The 18746-nt window shown below is 38.5% G+C and overlaps 1 protein-coding gene across 3 annotated transcripts; it reads left to right on the top strand.

Annotated features, from left to right (window-relative positions):
* Window positions 1-2749: 2749 nt before the first annotated feature.
* On the top strand, window positions 2750-18335 carry LOC126614462 (dormancy-associated protein 2-like). 3 transcript variants are annotated; one of them, XR_007620395.1, is made up of 2 exons: window positions 2750-2918; window positions 12688-13131. XR_007620395.1 is itself a non-coding variant. In XM_050282139.1 (2 exons), exons 1-2 carry the CDS (start codon window positions 2813-2815, stop codon window positions 18149-18151), a joined length of 483 nt encoding a protein of 160 aa, XP_050138096.1. In that variant the 5' UTR covers window positions 2750-2812; the 3' UTR covers window positions 18152-18335. The 3 variants fall into 3 exon arrangements, 2 of the variants coding, with proteins under 2 accessions (XP_050138096.1, XP_050138095.1); XM_050282139.1 differs by lacking the exon at window positions 12688-13131 and adding an exon at window positions 17775-18335; XM_050282138.1 differs by lacking the exons at window positions 2750-2918; window positions 12688-13131 and adding exons at window positions 17277-17468; window positions 17775-18335.
* Window positions 18336-18746: the final 411 nt, after the last annotated feature.

The following is an 18746-nucleotide window of genomic DNA, read 5'->3' as shown; positions in this document are numbered from 1 at the left end:
TCGAGAGCCAGACTCCCAACATGATTACTTTCCCAAAAATCGAAGAGACACCGCTCTCCGAATCTCGAGAGCCAGACCCCTAGCAGGATTGCTTTCTCAAAAATCGAAAAGGCATCGTTCTCCGAATCTCGAGAGCCAGATCTCCGACAGGATTGCTTGTTCAAAAACCGAAGAGGCACCACTTTCCCAACTTCAAGAGCCAGATCTCCTTGGATAAAGCTTGTCTGTAATCTTTACACGAAACATCAGCTTTCCAGATACCACATACCACTTTTTCAAAGTGCTCTGACAAAATTAAAACATGTGAAGCTGTCAGCTCCCACTACCGTGTTATGACCAAGCAGGGTAAAGGAATAGCATTACTACTTGTTGTTAGGGAGACTCCTATATATGTTGACCTCCATCCCCAACAGACAGGCAGACCTGCAAAAATGCTCAACCCTTCCTCATATCTGAGAGGGCACTCCCAAAGAAACCTTTCGAAATATTCAGCTTTCTTTCCCCCCGATAATACCTCTGCAAACAAGCTATACTAGAGCAAGAATATCTCATATCATCAGGGTTAAAAGCAAAAGTATCCCATATCATGTTTTTTCCCTGTCTTTTCCTTTGGCCTTGTTCTTACTTGCAAGACAAGGAGAAAGAGAGCAATCAGTCAGCACTTGGAATCAAGCTTCCAGTCAGGAACTGACTGCCTGGAACCCCTTACTTGATTACTTACCTGGCATTGCTCTCGAGTACTCATCTTCAACATCTTATGCTTCCAGGGAAGATACCGCATCTGCCTGAGGAACATATAGGGCAAGTGAGAAGGATACAAGGAAGCATGTGAAGACAAGCGTAACAGCACACGTGCCGATACATCCACTACTCTGTCAAAAGCAAAAGTATTCCATATCAGCAGGGTCGAACGTACTATAGATTTGATGGACTTGTTTTGACCCTCAAATTCTTCAGTCGGCCTTATACTCTGGAGGAAACCAGAAAACCCTCCAGCCCAGTTCAAGAATAAGCCTATGGAAAGTTACTTTTTCAAAAGCAAAAGTATCCCATATCATCTCTTCTCTTTTTTCTTCTCTTTATCCTTCATGCTGCCTGCAAGATAGGGAGAATGTGAACAATCAGCCGGAACTCGAAATCAAAGTTCTGATCTGGGACTGATTGCTTGGAGCTTTGATTGCTTACCTTGTCTGTCACCTCTTTCAGCAGATCCCCTAGCTCGGCGACTTGGAGGACTCCTACTACATGGTTTGTATCGCGCTTGACCAAGCCTGAAACTACAAGTAAGCTTCAAGTGAAATTGATACATTACCTTGTGCATCTCCACCAGTTAAAGATACCACCCCTGGATGGAGGAAGAGTACTTCCAGAGAAGATGCCACATCTACCTACGAGACAGATAAGGCAAGTCAAGACGATACCACACTCCGGAACTTAGAAGTTTCGTGATTACGAGATCATTCTCCCACAATATATCCTAATGTCATTTGTACTAAATCATTCACTAGTACTTACTAAAGGAGAGCTTGAACCTATGTACTTGTGTAAACCTTTCACAATTAATGAGAACTCCTCTATTTCGTGGACGTAGCCAATATGGGTGAACCACGTACATCTGGTGTTTGCTTTCCTATCTCTATATCCATTTATATACTTATCCACACTAATGACCGGAGCAATCTAGCGACGATCACAAAAAGCGACCGTTTTCACTACCTAGGATCTATCTTGCAAGAGAACGGAGAATTAGATGGAGATCTCAACCATAGAATACAAGCTGGATGGATGAAATGTAAGAGTGCATCCGGCGTGTTGTGTGACCGTCGTAAGTCACTGAAGCTCAAGGGAAAATTTTATAGGACGGCAATAAGGCCAGCGATGTTGTATGGCACAGAATGTTGGGCGGTGAAGCATCAACACGTACACAAAATGGGTGTAGGGGAGATAAGGATGCTTTGTGGGATGTGTGGGCACACGAGAAAGGATAAGATTGTGAATGAGGATATCCGAGGTAAAGTAGGAGTAGCCGAAGTTGAAGGAAAGATGAAAGAAAATCGGTTACGGTGGTTTGGACATGTGCAAAGAAGGCCTACTGACGCTCCGGTTCGAAGATGTGACTACGGAACAGAGGTTCGGGGCCGAAGGGGTAGAGGAAGAACTAGGAAAACTTTGGAAGAGACCCTAAGAAAAGACTTAGAGTACTTGGATCTAACGGAGGACATGACACAAAACCGAGCGCAATGGTGTTCTAGGATTCATATAGCCGACCCCACTTAGTGGGAAAAGGCTTTGTTGTTGTTGTTGTATTTAATAAACTAATAATTAAGAAAAACTAGTTAATTAAATGATGATTGTGGTATACGATGAGTTTTTCTCCTTCCTTTCCTTGGGTTTTGCAATTTTTTCAAATGATGTGGCTATCCACATCAGATGCCATCTAAGGTAGTATAGAAATATGATATAAAAACATGATATGAATAACATTACTCATCTTTCTATCTGTGAGTAATTTTGAAGAGCGGGTTTAACGGATTCGGGGACAAACAAAGTTGCTTGTTAAAGTCAAAAATGATAATTATACAATGTTTTAGCTCTTTAGCCTTTAATCATACTTATCTTCTGATTAGGAAAAATTTAATAAAAAATCTTCTCTCAAACTCTTTCGGACCACCTCCCCCACTTCCCACTCTCTTACAAAGGTCTATAAATAGGGAGAGCCAAACCACATTATACTACACAACAATCCTCTCTTACATACAACCCTCAGTAACCATTACTGTGCTTCCTTTGTATTAATATTGTTCGGAAAATTATGGCATCCTCAAGGACTTTTCTTCTTCTTGGCCTAGTCTTTGCTGTTCTCCTTCTCTCCTCTGAAATCTCAGCTCGTGAGCTAGCTGAGACTACTCCTCAAACCCGTGAGTTTCTTCTCCATTTTTTTTTAACTAAAACATGTTTAATTAGTACGTAGAGCGAAGGAGTAAAAAACATCATGTCCTCAAGTGTATGCCAAACAAAATTGTCTTCGAAGCAACTTGAACAATATATCTTAATTGGTTGGACAACGAAATATATATTGCTTCTAAGAACTTCTGAATCGATGTAAAAACATGCTGTTAATTATTCATTTTGTATGTACAGCTTGTGGCTTTTGTACGTGCATGCAGATCTTAATTTTAGACCTTCATATAGTTGTTAAGTGATGTATATATATTTCAACATTTTATTTCTTCTCTATTTGTAAAGTTCTTCTCTCTTTTTTTTACCCCTAGAGGACAGCGTAGAAAAGGCCGGCGACCAAGTTCAGGGCCATGAGCATGGACATGACCACGGTGAGCGAAGCCATAAAGTGTAGTGATATGAAAAATGTGTATAAACTTAAACCTAAAAGTGCCTAAGTAATAGAGTGCGCGGTGAGCGGGAATGAACTCATTTCACACATGATGTTAGAGCATAAGTACAGTACAATAAGATAGGGTGAGAATTATACCATCGAAAGTGATCGTCTACACCAAGATTTGCCAAGAATCTTCATCGACATGTAAGCTCGGCAATAAAACCTGGGTAGGTGAAAAACAAGGGTGAGTGGGCCTAGAAACAAATCTTTGTAAAAAATCATTTTCGAAAGCATAATAACCCCTCGCTATAAAACCAATTTAGTTTCCAAAATATACACACTACGTATAGTAAGAAAATACTCCGTCGCCTGCAAAATCTCAAGAATTCATTATGGCACAATATCTCGAATAAAGGCATGACATCCATAATCACAAAATCTCACATAAGCAACATATCATATCGGGTGCTCATCGACAAATGTTGACACATGAGTTCATGCAGAGGTACTCTGAAATGAACAGGACTGGGTGTGATAATAATATACGTTGTAGTACTACAATCACGTGAAAACTGGTGCTATGCGCAACACATACAAGTCGGAGTTGCCCATGGGAACTACGACAGGACTGGCACCTACAATGGATCCAAACTGAGCGTACGGTGCGATGTACACATACACGTGAAAGATTGGCCCTGGCCCAGGCGAGTACCAACACCAGTGCAGTAAATGATGAGCAGATAACATCAATTTAGTCATGCCACAACTATTCAACAATTCTAATCAATATCGTACTATTCATGACCATAAATATAATCAAGGCACCTCCTTATAGTAAGCTTACCTATGCATCCTGTAGGATTATTTCATCATTTCCCAACAATAAGGTATTTCTTATAAACATTATATATATATATATATAAAGAAAAGACTCATTCACAGATCATGTCGTCGAGTCGAACCCACCTCGTAGCATCGAGAGTCCTTGTAATGCATTTCGCCTAGAAATGAAACCATTTAGGTAAATATAACGTGCTAATGAAATTACAACGATCAAATTTCAAAAAATGGACCGCGGATTCGGAATCAGCGCATTGAAATACGCTAAGGAGGGTCCCCGTCAAATTTTACAAAAAGTCAACGGTTAAACCTAAAAGTCAACCAATGTATATATTATCTAGGATAACTCACTAATCAATATAGGCCCACTAAGCCCTACCTAGTCTCTATTAATACGGATTTTAATATTTAAGATCAATTCGTAGCAGATTGTCCAAAAGTCAAGTCTCTATCAAAGGTGAGGTCCACAACCCTACACAAGTCAATCTGGAACATCCGCCCATGGATTTCCGATCCGTAACTTCCCAAAGTCCACACTATGCTTCTAGAACAACATATTAAAACTTCTTTACGATCCAACAATTGGATCTCCGCCAATCGCAAATTCAAGTGGCGTTCAACGTTGGATTTTACAAACTTTAGAAATTCAATTCGGGAAGATCCGTACGTTGGATTCCCGATCTGTAAGTTCCTAATGTCCACAAATATTATGTACTATCACTTATTAAAGTTTGGCACCGATCCAACGGTCGGATCGTCCATTCATAAAATAATCAAATGGCGGCCAACTATGCGGTCCACTACGAAACTATATTAAAACATCAGGATTTCACTATACGGATGTCAATTATGGAACCGGGTCATTAAATTAACCTACAATGGTCTGGTGGGGTCTCGGCCCACTTGCCGCCACATGCGGCGGCCTGCCGTCCTGACTCGCCGAAAAAATCAACTATTTCAAAAAATTACCAAATTTCACAAAAATAAAGATCTCAATGAGTAAATCAAGTTTTATACCAGTGGCCAAATCCAATTTGGTGGGCAAAATCCCCAATTTCACTCGAACTCGCTGGAAATCCTAAAAATGGGTGGCTTCGATCCGTCACCTCCGGTGCTCCACCACCGCTACAATTGTTTGGGCTTTGTTCCAGGCCTCAAGAAAAGTCTAATGATGGTGGAGATCAATGAGATAACATTCAAAAATGGCGGATAGCCGCTTAGGGACTCACGGGGTTGCTGTCGCTGTACACCATGAAATGGGGCCAAATCCCATTGAATTGTACTGGAAAATTGAAGAAGAACAGCCGGTGAGAAGTTTCTAAGTGGTGGCTTGGTGAAATTTGTCACAAAATCGCAGGAGGAAATAACGGAATCTCACATAGGGTACCGGGTTTGAAACGGGTCACGGGTCAAAGGGAAAGGATCAGGTTCCTCTCTTTTCCCTCCCTTCTTCCCTCTCTAGTTGTCACTCTCTCTCTCTTTTCTTTTCTGATTGGGCCTCACTCTCCTTCTTTCTCTCTTTTCTCTCATCTCCCATTGGTCATCTCCTCACCTCATTCTTTTGATTGGTCCGCACCCTCCTTAACTCTCATTTCTTTTCCAACTCAGCCAAACACATGGCATAACAATTCTTTGGTCCAAAAATCTGGAGCCTTCCAGAAAATAATCAATTGACCATTTTGTCCTCGACTTCAGTCATTATAATCCCAAATTGTGTTCCATTTGCGCCCACGCGTTCATATTGTTGAGTACCTCGAGAATTCACAAAAAGAGTAACTTGTACACGTCATGAAAGACGGCCAACGAAAGTCAAACATCCTCGACTCTAAGGGCATTTTCATAAAATCACTCTTTTAAAATTTATAAAATCGTGAAATTAGGGACGGGTTGTCACAAATTTAGCCTAAACTCATTATTTAATAATTTTAGGCTAAAATTTTAACCTAGATGGATCCGAGAAGAAAAGCTCTTTCTGGCTCAAAATTTAAATTTTTGAGTTTAAAATTTAAGATTTTAACCCAAGGGTTGGAAATGTTCTAAGGGCTTAGCTTTATATTTCTGCATTTCTTATTTTTGCAGCATTGAGGCTTGCCTAATCTATGTGTAATTTCAAATGACCTAAAAATAAGGGGCTTACGAATATCAGTATATTCATTAGGATAATGTTAGGGAGACCACATTTTTAAACCAAAATTAGAGAAATTTTTCAGTGTAACCGGAACACGAGGTGGTACTTAAGGATGGGCAAAATAACCATGAGTTTGGGTAATTGTGGTTACTCATCCATTTAAAGTTTAGGGTTACGGTTATGGGTATAATCGTTTATCCGTGAAATTTAAATGGGCAGTTATGGGTATTACCTGTGGTTATAATGGGTATCCATCGGTTATGGGTATTACCTGCGGTTATAATGGATATCTATTTACCCATTTAATTTAGGGGTGTGATATCCACACACCCTATTTTACTTCTCACACACATTTTTAATTTTCAGCCGTCGGATCGGATGAATTGAAGAAGATCAATAGACAGAAATTATCAAAGGGTGTGTGAGAAGTAAAATGGAGTGTGGATAACATACCCCTTAATTTAATATATTTAAAATTAAAAAAATTAAAAATAAAAAACCTTAAATTTTCAATCTGTCCCCTAGATTCATAGTCTCAAACGCTCTATCCCTGCTCATCTCTCCCTCCATTTAATTTAATAGAGGATGAATACTTTTGAGTGTGAACACTCACGCGATTCAAATATTTTTAAATTACAGCATAAAGTTTGCCCGGTAACAAAATCACAGCAAGAAGATTATGTACCCATGATGTGACCACATTGTGCAAGCAGATCCCATGTATCAGTATACATACTTCTGATGCAGTTGCTCCATAAAGTCACGTAAATTAAGGGACACATTACACCTAAGCACAAAGCCACATAATTAATTAACCTCTTCTGAAAACATTTGTGTTCGAAAGTGTTTAGTTTCATAATATTTATAAGCTTTGAATCATTTAGTTTTGTAAACTATTATTTCAATTATTGGAATTATATGAGGACTTAAATTATTAAAATAGGGAAATGCATGCTAAAATGTACCTATAACGGTGTTTAATTGTTAAAAAACAAAAATTATGACAAATTGTTCTTTTTTAATTTTCAAGTTATTAGAAAAACATGCAGACCGGTGAAAAAATGGGTAAATGGGTAAAAAAAAGGATAAATGGGTTCAAAAATGGGTAAACGGGTAAATGGTTATGGTTAAATGGGTAAACGGTTATGGTTAAATGAGTACACAGTTATGGGTATGGTTAACCATTTATAAACGATTATGGGTATAGGTATAACCATTTATGCAATATGCAATTACCCAACTGGTAAACGGTTATGTGAGTATGAATATAAACGGTTATGGGTAAATAACCGCGGTTACTCGCTCACCATAACCGTTGCCCATCCCTATAACACTACTTAAATTAACGGGGTGGCTATAAGTTGTATTATGTGTGTGGGCCCTAAGAAACATGTGACCCAGTCTTCATACTCTAGAATTTCTGCACAAGGAGTAGCGTATTCCATTTTTTTTTTTTTTTGAAAAAGTATGATAGTCATTAATAAGAAATGGATACTTACATAATTGAGGATAGGGTGCGAACAAATGGCCTCGATAAAAACCTTGCCGAGGTTTTCAACCCGGTTGAAGGGACAAAAGTGTCCCGCACCATCATAATTAATTAGGAATTACTATCCTCAAAGATAAGATAAAAAATTATATCAGGAGGTTCTTCAAACCAAGTCATAATGTTACCATAACTCAAACTCATATGCGCTAGCCTATGTGCCACCTTATTCGTCTCCCTTCCACTAAATTCAACCTTCCACTTTGGCAATGAATGAACAATTGACCGCGTGTCATTTAGAATGTTTCCAAAATGTGAGGTGTCATCACTTCCTACATTTTTTTAGTCTTGCCATCACCAACAAAGCATCACCTTCAACAACCAAAGCTGGAAATTGCCACTCCTTGACAAACAAAGCCGCATCCCTTGCTGCCATCATCTCAGCCAGCTGCGGGGAACAAATGGCAGTGTGTTGTGTCACCTTTGCTGCTATAAACTCCCCCTTGTCATTTCAAATCACCACCCCAACACCACCAACCTCATGTTGTTCATCCTAGGCCGCATCAAAGTTACATTTTACCCAGCCCAATTCCGGTTTCTTCCATTTCTTTGGTTCGTTGCTGCTACTTGTTTTATTCTTACCCATGCCATCACTAGAATTCCTGTAACCAACTTTGTGCTCTAGAAACCAACTCCAAAGGTTGAAGCGCCTTTCCCTGCCATAAAAACGAGTTTCGTTCCTTCCAAATGCTCCAAATAATCACAAGTAACAAATCAAAGCTTTCACTTGATAAATCACTAGCCAGTCTTGTGAACCAACCACCAAATGTCCCCTAGTGTCTGTTCTACTCCGTAGACCCAACGGGCTTATTAACCAAATCAAAGTCGTTCTAGGACAATTCCTCATCAAATGCACCAAGGTTTTTTCTTCGCCATTACAGAACATATAAGCAGCATCCGTAGTGATTTTCTTTATTTTCAGATTATCCCATGTTGGTAATGCATTCATACAACATCGCCACACACAAAACTTTACTTTCTCAGGTACTCGAGCTCTCCACAAAAATTTCATCTCGTGTGTAATCGAAGAACCATTGCTTTCTTGTCCATTGACTTCTCTGCCAATCTGAGCTAAAAAATAGGCACTTTTCATTGTAAACTTCCCATTTGACTCCGCGGACCAGATTAAAACATCCAATGTCAGAGAGATACTAAGTGGTATGGACCGAATCAATCGAGCTTCCTCAGCCAAAAAAATGCTATTTACTACTTCCATGTTCCATGCAATCCCTCTCTCCACCGAGATCAACTTCTCTACAGTAATGGACTGATCCATTCCCATAGGTATAGGGCTAAGAACTTTGAAAAAAGTTTCCCTTGGCAACCAACTATCACCCCAAATTTTAATAGAAGCACCATCCCCCACTCTCCACCGAGCTCCAACCCTAATTACTTTGCAGGCCTCAGCTATACTTCTCCAACCATAAGATGAATTTTTCTTCATCAGTGTCGAAAGAAAATCAGTTTGTGTATAATATTTGGCTTCAAAAATTTGGGATGCTAGAAAGGATTGTTCATGTATCAACCGCCACCCTTGCTTTGCCAACAAAGCTAGATTAAAGGCATAGATATCCTTAAAGCCAAGACCATCCTCTCCCTTTGGTTTACATAACTTTTTCCACCGAATCCAATATAACCTTCGCTTCCCTTGTTCCTTTCCCCACCAAAATTGTGCCACCATTTGATTCAACTCATTGCAGAAAGTTTTTGGTAGCAAGAAAGTTTGCATGGTGTATAGGGGTACAACTTGGGCTACGGTTTTTATCAATATCTTTTTCCAAGCACTACTCAGAAGACTTCCTTTCCAACCATTTAATTTTTTCCACAATCAATCTTTAATGTATGCGAACGTATCCTTCTTCGATTTTCCCACCAGAACCGGTAGGCCAAGATATCGATCATGGAAAATTACCCGCGGCATGCCCAAACAATCCGCCAACAACTATCCATCATACTTAGACAAGTTTCCACTGAAAGCTACACAACTCTTCGCATAATTAATAGCTTGTCTTGATACATATTCATATGTTTTCAACAAATGTTTCACCTGTAGGCATTCCTGAATCGTGCCCCTGGTGAAAATGAAGCTGTCATCCGCAAACAAAAAGATGATTCACAGTCGGAACGCCCTTACACACTTTGACCCCTCTAATCCGTCCTTGTTTCTTCCAAGCATAAAAAAGAGTTAAAAGACCTTCCGCACATAACACAAATAGAAACGGAGAAAGAGGGTCACCTTGTCGAATTCCCCGCTTCAGGTGAACATAACCCACCAGCTCGCCATTTACCTTAAACGAGTATGAAACGGTAGTCACACACGCCATCATCAAATTAATCCACCTGTCCGCAAAGCCCAACTTTTTCATCATTTGTTTGAGGAAACTCCATTCAATACGGTCGTACACCTTACTAATATCCAGTTTCAATGCCATCACTCCATCCCATCCAGAAGACTTCTTATGCATATAATAAGCAATTTCCGAAGCTACCAAGCTATTATCTGAAATCAATCTCCCCGGCACAAAAGCACTCTGATTAGTAGAAATAATCTCTGGAAACACCCTTTTGAGTCTATTGGTTAACACTTTGGAGCAAATTTTATAAATGACATTGCATAAACTAATCGGATGTAATTGTGTCATCACTATCGGATCTTTATTCTTCAGAATAAGAGTAACATTAGTGTAATTGATCTTTTTCAACATTCTTCCCGATGAGAGAAGAGCCCGAACGCCGTTGCATACATCATTGCCAACAATATCCCAATGTTTTTGGTAAAAACCCGGAGACATTCCATCTGGTCCTAGAGCCTTAGTTGAATGCATTTGAAAAAGAGCAAATTTTATCTCTTCATCCTCAAACGGTTTCGTAAGGTCCTCATTCATACTCTCGGTAACCCTTGGTTGAACATACTATAGAATTTCCTCTCCATTTGATGGACCCTCGGAGTCAAAACAATTTTTCAAAGTAGTTCACTACTATTTCCTCCAAACCAACTTTATCCTAACGCCATAAGCCTTGGTCATAAAAAACACATACCGTCAATATTGAATTTGGCTTCATTGAAAGTCATGATTATAAGTTGAAATTTGGTTCATGCAACTATTTCCTCACTCACCGTCAATAATCTTTTAATTACAAAGTAGCTTCTACGTGGGGCAGTCGAAAAAAGTAGAACTCTTTAAAGAGTTAGGATCTAAAAACACACATTTTTTACGTACATTTTTATGAGACTCACTTTTTAATATTTTTTAAAGCATATAATAGAATTTGTTTAGGTTTGAGAAAATGCTGGTAATTGATGAAGAAATAGTTGCTGGTAATTTATGAAGATACAATTGCGGGTAATTTATGAGGAAACAGTTTTGGATAATTTATGAATCAAACTTCAACTGAATTACGATACCATCATTGCACCCAAATTCAATATAATTATGATAGTATCATTGCTCCCTTGTTTTTGTCATTGTAATTAAAAAATTGATCGAGTGTAATTGATTAAAATTTTGTTTTGTGAGCCCTTTTCATCGAAGCTCTTTTATAAATATGAATACTCTAGATTCACAAACGATTCACAAACGAAATACTTAAGAACAAGTCTTTTTAAAATTTTACTTCATAATTCAGATTGGAGACAAGTGTATCCTGGACTTATATTCATTCACATAATTGTGAATATTATTCATATTATAATCACAAAATTAATCATCGGTTGTGCCCTTATAATTACAAATACATTGAGTATGGTTAACGATTTCACCAATAATTCATAATTAATGGAAAAAAAGGTTTTGATCATATAATGGAAGCAGCATAAAAGGCTATAATCATGAAAAAAAAAAAATACAACCAAATCACGAATCAAACCATAATACAGTCAAATACAAAACTTTGACTTCCGAAAACAGGCATATAGTACTAAAAAATATAGAGTGAGCTGGATTGGGGACAATTACGGTTTCCTCGCATCCGTCCCCATACATACCCAACTTCTCATTTTCATATAACCGCATTAGAAAATTTCGGTTTCCTCGCATCCGTCCCCATATACCCAAATTCTCATTTTCATATCTTTCTATCTGTGAGTAATTTCGAAGATTCGGGGACAACCAAAGTCGCTTGTTAAAGTCCAAAATGATAATTATATAATGTTTTAGCTCTTTAGCCTTTAATCATACTTATCTTCTGATTAGGTAAAAGTTAATAAAAAATCTTCTCTCAATCTCATTCCGGCCACCGTCCCCCACTTCCCACTCTCTTACAAAGGTCTATAAATAGGGAGAGCCAAACCACATTATACTACACAGCAATCCTCTCTTACATACAACCTTCAGAAACCATTACTATGCTTCCTTGGTATTAATATTGTTCGGAAAATTATGGCATCCTCAGGGACTTTTCTTCTTCTTGGCCTTGTCTTTGCTGTTCTCCTTCTCTCCTCTGAAATCTCAGCTCGTGAGCTAGCTGAGACTACTCCTCAAACCCGTGAGTTTCTTCTCCATTTTTTAACTAAAACATGTTTAATTAGTAAGAAGAGCGCAGGAGTAAAAACACCATGTCCTCAAGTGTATGCCAAACAAAATTGTCTTCCAAACAACTTGAACAATATACATCTTAATTGGTTGGAGAACGAAATATATATTGCTTCTAAAAACTACTGAATCGATGTAAAAACATGCTGTTAATTATTCATTTTGTATGTACGGCTTGTGCCTTTTGTACGTGCATGCATATCTTAATTATAGACCTTCATATAATTGTTCAGTGATGTATATATATTTCAACATTTTATTTCTTCTCTATTTGTAAAGTTCTACTCTCTTTTTTAACCCCTAGAGGACAGCGTAGAAAAGGCTGGCAACCAAGTTCAGGGCCATGAGCATGGACATGACCACGGTCATGGAGGGCATGGACATGACCTCGGTCATGGAGGGCATGGACATGACCATGGTCACGGAGGCCATGGACATGACCACGGTCATGGAGGTCATGGCCACGGGCCATGATGGAAAACTGGGAATTTGTGCTGCAGAGACTCAAACAAAAAATTAGCTAACCTCTTAGCGTCTATGTGTGTTGTAAGAGTCGTATAATATGCAATAAAGCTGTATTGGTTGAGTAGTTTATAAACTCTCAATCATATATAGCCAGGCTTTAAGCTTTATCTTGTATTCTCTTAATCGATCACCTTAGTATGTGTTCTCTTAATCAATCATCTTAGTATGTGTTACGATACGCTTTAATTTTGTCAATAAATATTTGCAAAGTTAAAAATGTCTAGCATTTCAAGTCTACTATTAAGGAGTTTTCTTTGGATACTCATCATTTTGGTGACAATATTTTTTCGATTATTGGGCTTGTGATTCAAATTTGGGACATCTTCTAACATTACGAAGTGAAGTACCACTTCGATACCATTAACTAGTTGGTCCGATCATTATTTGGTTAAAGAATTATTTTGTGCACTGTTGACAAAGGGTTTGGAAGCTCTAGCTATGGTAAAATAAGAAGTTAAGCTGTTGAGCTATACAAAATTAGGTGGTGATTGCATTGTTGAATGGTCCATACTAATTTTCGAATTCTAGTGGATGTATTCGAAACTATTAGTTCTTCTGTTTTTATGCAAACAAATATTATGGAGGCAACAACTTTATAAAATGCATGGGTAGAGATTCTTAATCAATGACGTACAAACCTTTACTTATTTAGAAACCATTCTCAATACTTAAGGAACCCAAAATTCTACCATCATAGGAGATGTATGGACCAAACTGTTACCTAAAATTCTAACCTATTTTGCTACCCTTTCTCGCCACTTTTCCTCTCTAACTCTAAGACTCACTCCAATCTTTGGATTAGAACCTAAAATGTCACCCCCCCCCCCACCCCCCCAAACAAAAGGGAAAAAAAAAAAAAAAACTTGTGCCAACTCTTGGGCCAAAAATCAGCTTTAGGTTAAAACTGATTTTTGGGTAAATTTAACCCAAGAAACCGACCAAAGTAAAGCCCCTGACCCACTCTTGCGCATCGACACGCCTAGGAAATAGGTGAGCCGCAACCCAGTAACGCGGGAGATGCACGAAATGCGCCAACGCTGACAATGCGAGGGTCCCAGGCTGATGCCAATGTCGGCCACAATCAATTAGCCCAACTACTATAACAATTTAAAAAAAAATATTTAACTCAAGATTCACCAAAAAACTCTATAAATACCGATATCTATTTGTTCAACTATCAGAATCTAAATATTTTTTTAGTTAAAATGTCCATAAAAATAAATTATGATAGTCTACATAAATTTAATTTTTCAAACAATTATTTTAGAAAATAAATTTTGACACACCCCGACCCGGAATGTCCACTTGGACTCCGAATCGAGCCGTGCTGGCTGACACCTGGAAGGTGACAAAACTATAAAGTGTAGTGATGTGGAAAATGTGTATAAACTTAAACCTAAAAGTGCCTAAGTAATAGAGTGCACGGTGAGCAGGAATGAACCCATTTCACATGTGATGTTAGAGTATAAGTAAGTACAGTAAGATAGGGTGAGAATTATACCATTGAAGGTAATCATCTACACCAAGATTTGCTAAGAATCCTCGTCGACTCTTTGTAAAAAAATCCTTTTCGAAAACATAATAACCCCTCGTTGTAAAATCATTATAGTTTCCAAAATATACATACTACGTATAGTAAGAAAATTCTTACCGTCGCTTGCAAAATCTCAAGAATTCATTATGGCACAATATCTCGTAAATAAGGGCATGACATCCATAATCACATAATCTCACATAAGCAACATATCATATCAGATAGCTCATCGACACATGCTAACACACAAGTTCATGCAAAGGTATTCTGACATGAACATGATTGGGTGTAACAATAATATACGATGTAGTACTACAATCACGTGAAGACTGGTGCTATACATAGCACATACGAGTCGGAGTTGCCCATGGCAACCTGTACGACAGGACTGGCACCTACAATGGATCCAAAGTGAGCGTACGATGCGATGTACACATACACGTGAAAGACTGGTCCTGGCTTAGGCAAGTACCAACACCAATGTAGCAAACGATGAGCATATAACATCAATATAGTCATGCCACAACCATTCAACAATTCTAATCAATATCGTACTATTCATGACCATAAATATAATCAAGGCATCTCCTTATAGTAAGCTTACCTGTGCATCTTGTAGGATTATTTCATCGTTTCCCAACAATATGGTATTTCTTATAAACATTAATTTAATCATGGCAATCGCATAAAGAATTTATTAATGCTTGTATATATGGAAACTAACCAATATATATAAAGAATAGACCCACTTACAGATCATGTCATCGAGTTGAACCCGCCTGGTAGCATCGAGAGTCCTTGCGATGCATTTCGCCTAGAAACGAAACCATTTAGGTAAATATAACATGCTAATGAAATTATGCATTTTCGTACAAAGTATGGCTAATAACGGAACTATCCTAAAACAGTTGAATTTTGGAAAATGGATGGCAGATTCGCAATCAGCGCGTTGGATTCCCGATCCGTAAGTTCTTAATGTCTACAAATATTACGTACTATCATGTATTAATGTTTGGTACCGATCCAACGGTCGGATCGTCCATTCATATAATAACCAAGTGGTGGCCAATTAGGCGGTCCACTACGAAACTATATTAAAACATCAAGATTTCACTAAACGGATGTCAATTATGGAATTGGGGCATCAAATTAGCCTAGGATGGTTTGGTGGGGTCTCGGCCCACGCGCTGCTGCACTTGGCGGCCGACCGCCCTGACTCGTTGAAAAAAATCAACTATTTCCAAAAATTACCAAATTTCACAGAAATGAAGATCTCAATGAGTAGAGCAAGGTTTATACCAGTGAATAAGTCCAATTTGGCTGGGAAAATCCCCAATTGCACTCAAACTTGTCGGAAACCCTAGAAATGGGTGGCTTCGATCCATCACCTTCGGTGCTTTGCCACCCCTTCAATTGTTTGTGCTTTGTTCCAAGCCTCAAGAAGAGTCTAATGATGGTGGAGATTGATGAGATTGCATTCAGAAATGGCGGATCGCCACCTAGGGACTCACGGGGTTGCCGTCATTGTACAACATGAAACGAGGCCAAATCCCATCGAATTGGAGTGGAAAATTAAAGAAGAACAGCTGGTGAGAAGTTTCTAGGTGGGGGCCTGGTGAAATTAGTCAAAAAATCGCCGAAGGAAATGGCAAAATCTCACGTAAGGTACCGGGTTTGAAACGGGGTCACGGGTCAAGGGGAAAGGACCGAGTTCCTCTCCTTCTCCTTTCCCTCCTTTCCCTCCTTTCTTCCCTCTCTGGTTGGTCACTCTCTCTTTCACTTCTTTTCCGATTGGACCTTACTTTTCTCTTTTCTCTGCTTTCTCTCATCTCCCATTGGTCATCTCCTCACCTCCTTCTTCTGATTGGTCTGCACCCTCCTTATCTCTCATTTCTTTTCCAACTCAACTACACACGTGGCATAACAATTCTTTACTCCAGAAATCTGGAGCCTTCTAGAAAATAATCAATTTACCATTTTGTCCTTGACTTCCTACACTCTTTAAGAAGTCATATTCTAGTGTTGCTAGGGTTGTATTCCGTATCATTGATATGAACTAAATTGGACTCTAAAATAGCCTTGTAAAACTACCTTGTACTTGAAGGCAAAATTTGAAATGAAGAATATTGACTTGAAGTTTGAGCGTTGTTCATATGTATTCCACCATAAATTAGTATACACCATGAATTTAAGAATGAAGAAGAATGTTGTTGATGATGATAATGTTTTAAAAAAAAATTGGTTCCAAATCTGATGCTTATTTTATATGGATCAAGTTAAATCTAACAAGCCAAATACGGGCAGGATCTGGTAGTCCAATTGTAAATGGATTCAGATATAAACTAAAGTACATCCGTCTACAAATGTAGATATATCCCCTGAAATGCCATCTTAAACTGTTAGTCATGACAAACTACTTATTTTGACTTAGTTGTTGATCATATACAATATCAATTTATTATTCTAAGGAATCACAACTGAAAACCAATTTCTTTTTGGCTTAGTTAATGGTGCTTAATTACATTTTTCACATAATTAGCAAAAGGCATCTACAACTATGACCACATTGCCGCATATTGCGTAGAAACAAATTTTTATGACCTACTAGCTAGGTTAGATGGCTCATTTCTTACTTAATACGTAGTGGTATCAACATATCATCAAACCAAACAAAGCATGCTTTAATAGAGTTCAAACTACTCGAGGGAATTTGATATGTATTAGGTAAAAAATATTTTTCGTTTACCACTTTACTGTGAAAAAATGTGGGTGTCCAAAGATCTACCCTCTCCTTCTCTTAACTTTGAAGGTCTATAAATAGAGAAATCCAAAACACATGATATTCACTTCCCTCTGCGATCATCTCTTACCTTCATCATTCTATCCCATCACCTCATTTGGTTAATTATAAGCAAACATGGCGTCCTCAAAAACTTTTCTTCTACTGGGTCTTGTCTTTGCTGTTCTCCTTATCTTCTCTGAGGTTTCCGCTCGGGAGCTGACTGAGACTGCTCCTACTCAAACCCGTGAGTTTCTCGGTTTCTCAATTAAAATTACTTCTTGTTTCTTTTATTCGATTACGCATTTGTAAATTTTGCTAGGCACATTTTATTCATCATGCATAGCAGGTTTTAAGATGCATGCTACGAATTTTGACCTTAGTTTCCCACCTGTTTTCTTCTCGAACTTAAACATTTTTTGTTGGGAAAACGAGTAACTTGGGAACATCCGGATGGTTAGTCACTTTGCATGCATCGGTAGTTACTGCTACTGCACTTACAAGGCTTAATTTTCAGTTTTTGATATCCAACTTAATTGTTTTCTTTTTCAAGAGGAGAGCGTTGAACAGTCTACCTATGGTGACCATTATAACGGATACGAGCATAAACATGGATACGGGCACGGACATGGAGGGCATGAGCATGGCTATGGACATGGCTACGAGCACAAACATGGAAAGCATGAGCACGGCTATGGACTTGGAGGCTATGGACACGGAGGCTACGGATATGGAGGCTATAGACATGGAGAGCATGGCCACGGACATTGGAAGCAGCACGGGTTTGGCCACGGACATTGGAAGCAGCACGGGTATGGCCACGGCCATTGGGAGCCCGGCCACGGCCACGGACATTGGGAACACAGGCATGGGCCCGGCCATCACGGAAAACTAGTAGCTGGTGCTGAAGAGGCTGAATTACAGAATTAGATATATGACCCTTCAATTTGCCTGTAGTACTGAAGTAGTATGCATTGCAATAAAGATTTGCTAGTCAATAAAAGCAGAAGTCCATGAACTGTGCGCTTTGGATCTCACAAGTATCATGCTGCGCTGCGGCAGGTCAAAAAATTTATCATGTAAATAAAGAAATATACTAAAAGTTTTAATGCTATATATATGTGCAAGAAAAAGAATAAGAAAAAGAAATCTTGTTTATTCTCTCATCAAAATGAAATTAAAGCAATATTTAAAAAGAAATACGTTTATTTTCAACAATAATACAAGTAAATTGCATTCCATCCACTAATTTTTTAACATTGCTTTAAATCATTGCCATAATATGAAAATGAACTTGCCCGTACTAATGTAACCATTGACCATAAATAAAAAGCAGATATGTTTAAATGAGCCACAATTAATTAAACCAGACCTAGTACGGGCCTAAATTGGTAAAAGCATTACTCTAGTTAAGGAACATGACAGACCAAACCCACAAATTCACACCATAACTCATGTAGCCCCAAACCCACAAATCCACACCATAGCTCATATCTACATTAAAAAATGGTAATTTTGTACTACC

Source organism: Malus sylvestris, chromosome 3 (assembly GCF_916048215.2).
Source record: "Malus sylvestris chromosome 3, drMalSylv7.2, whole genome shotgun sequence".
Lineage (NCBI taxonomy): Eukaryota > Viridiplantae > Streptophyta > Magnoliopsida > Rosales > Rosaceae > Malus > Malus sylvestris.
This window is presented reverse-complemented; position numbering and strand designations above follow the sequence as displayed.

Excerpts from the sequence above, each read along its gene's own strand:
- LOC126614462 (XM_050282138.1), top strand. The coding sequence starts at position 17,360 with ATGGCGTCCTCAAAAACTTTTCTTCTACTGGGTCTTGTCTTTGCTGTT. Across the intron at positions 17,469-17,774 it reads GACTGCTCCTACTCAAACCC|AGGAGAGCGTTGAACAGTCT; the intron begins GTGAGTTTCTCG and ends TTCTTTTTCAAG.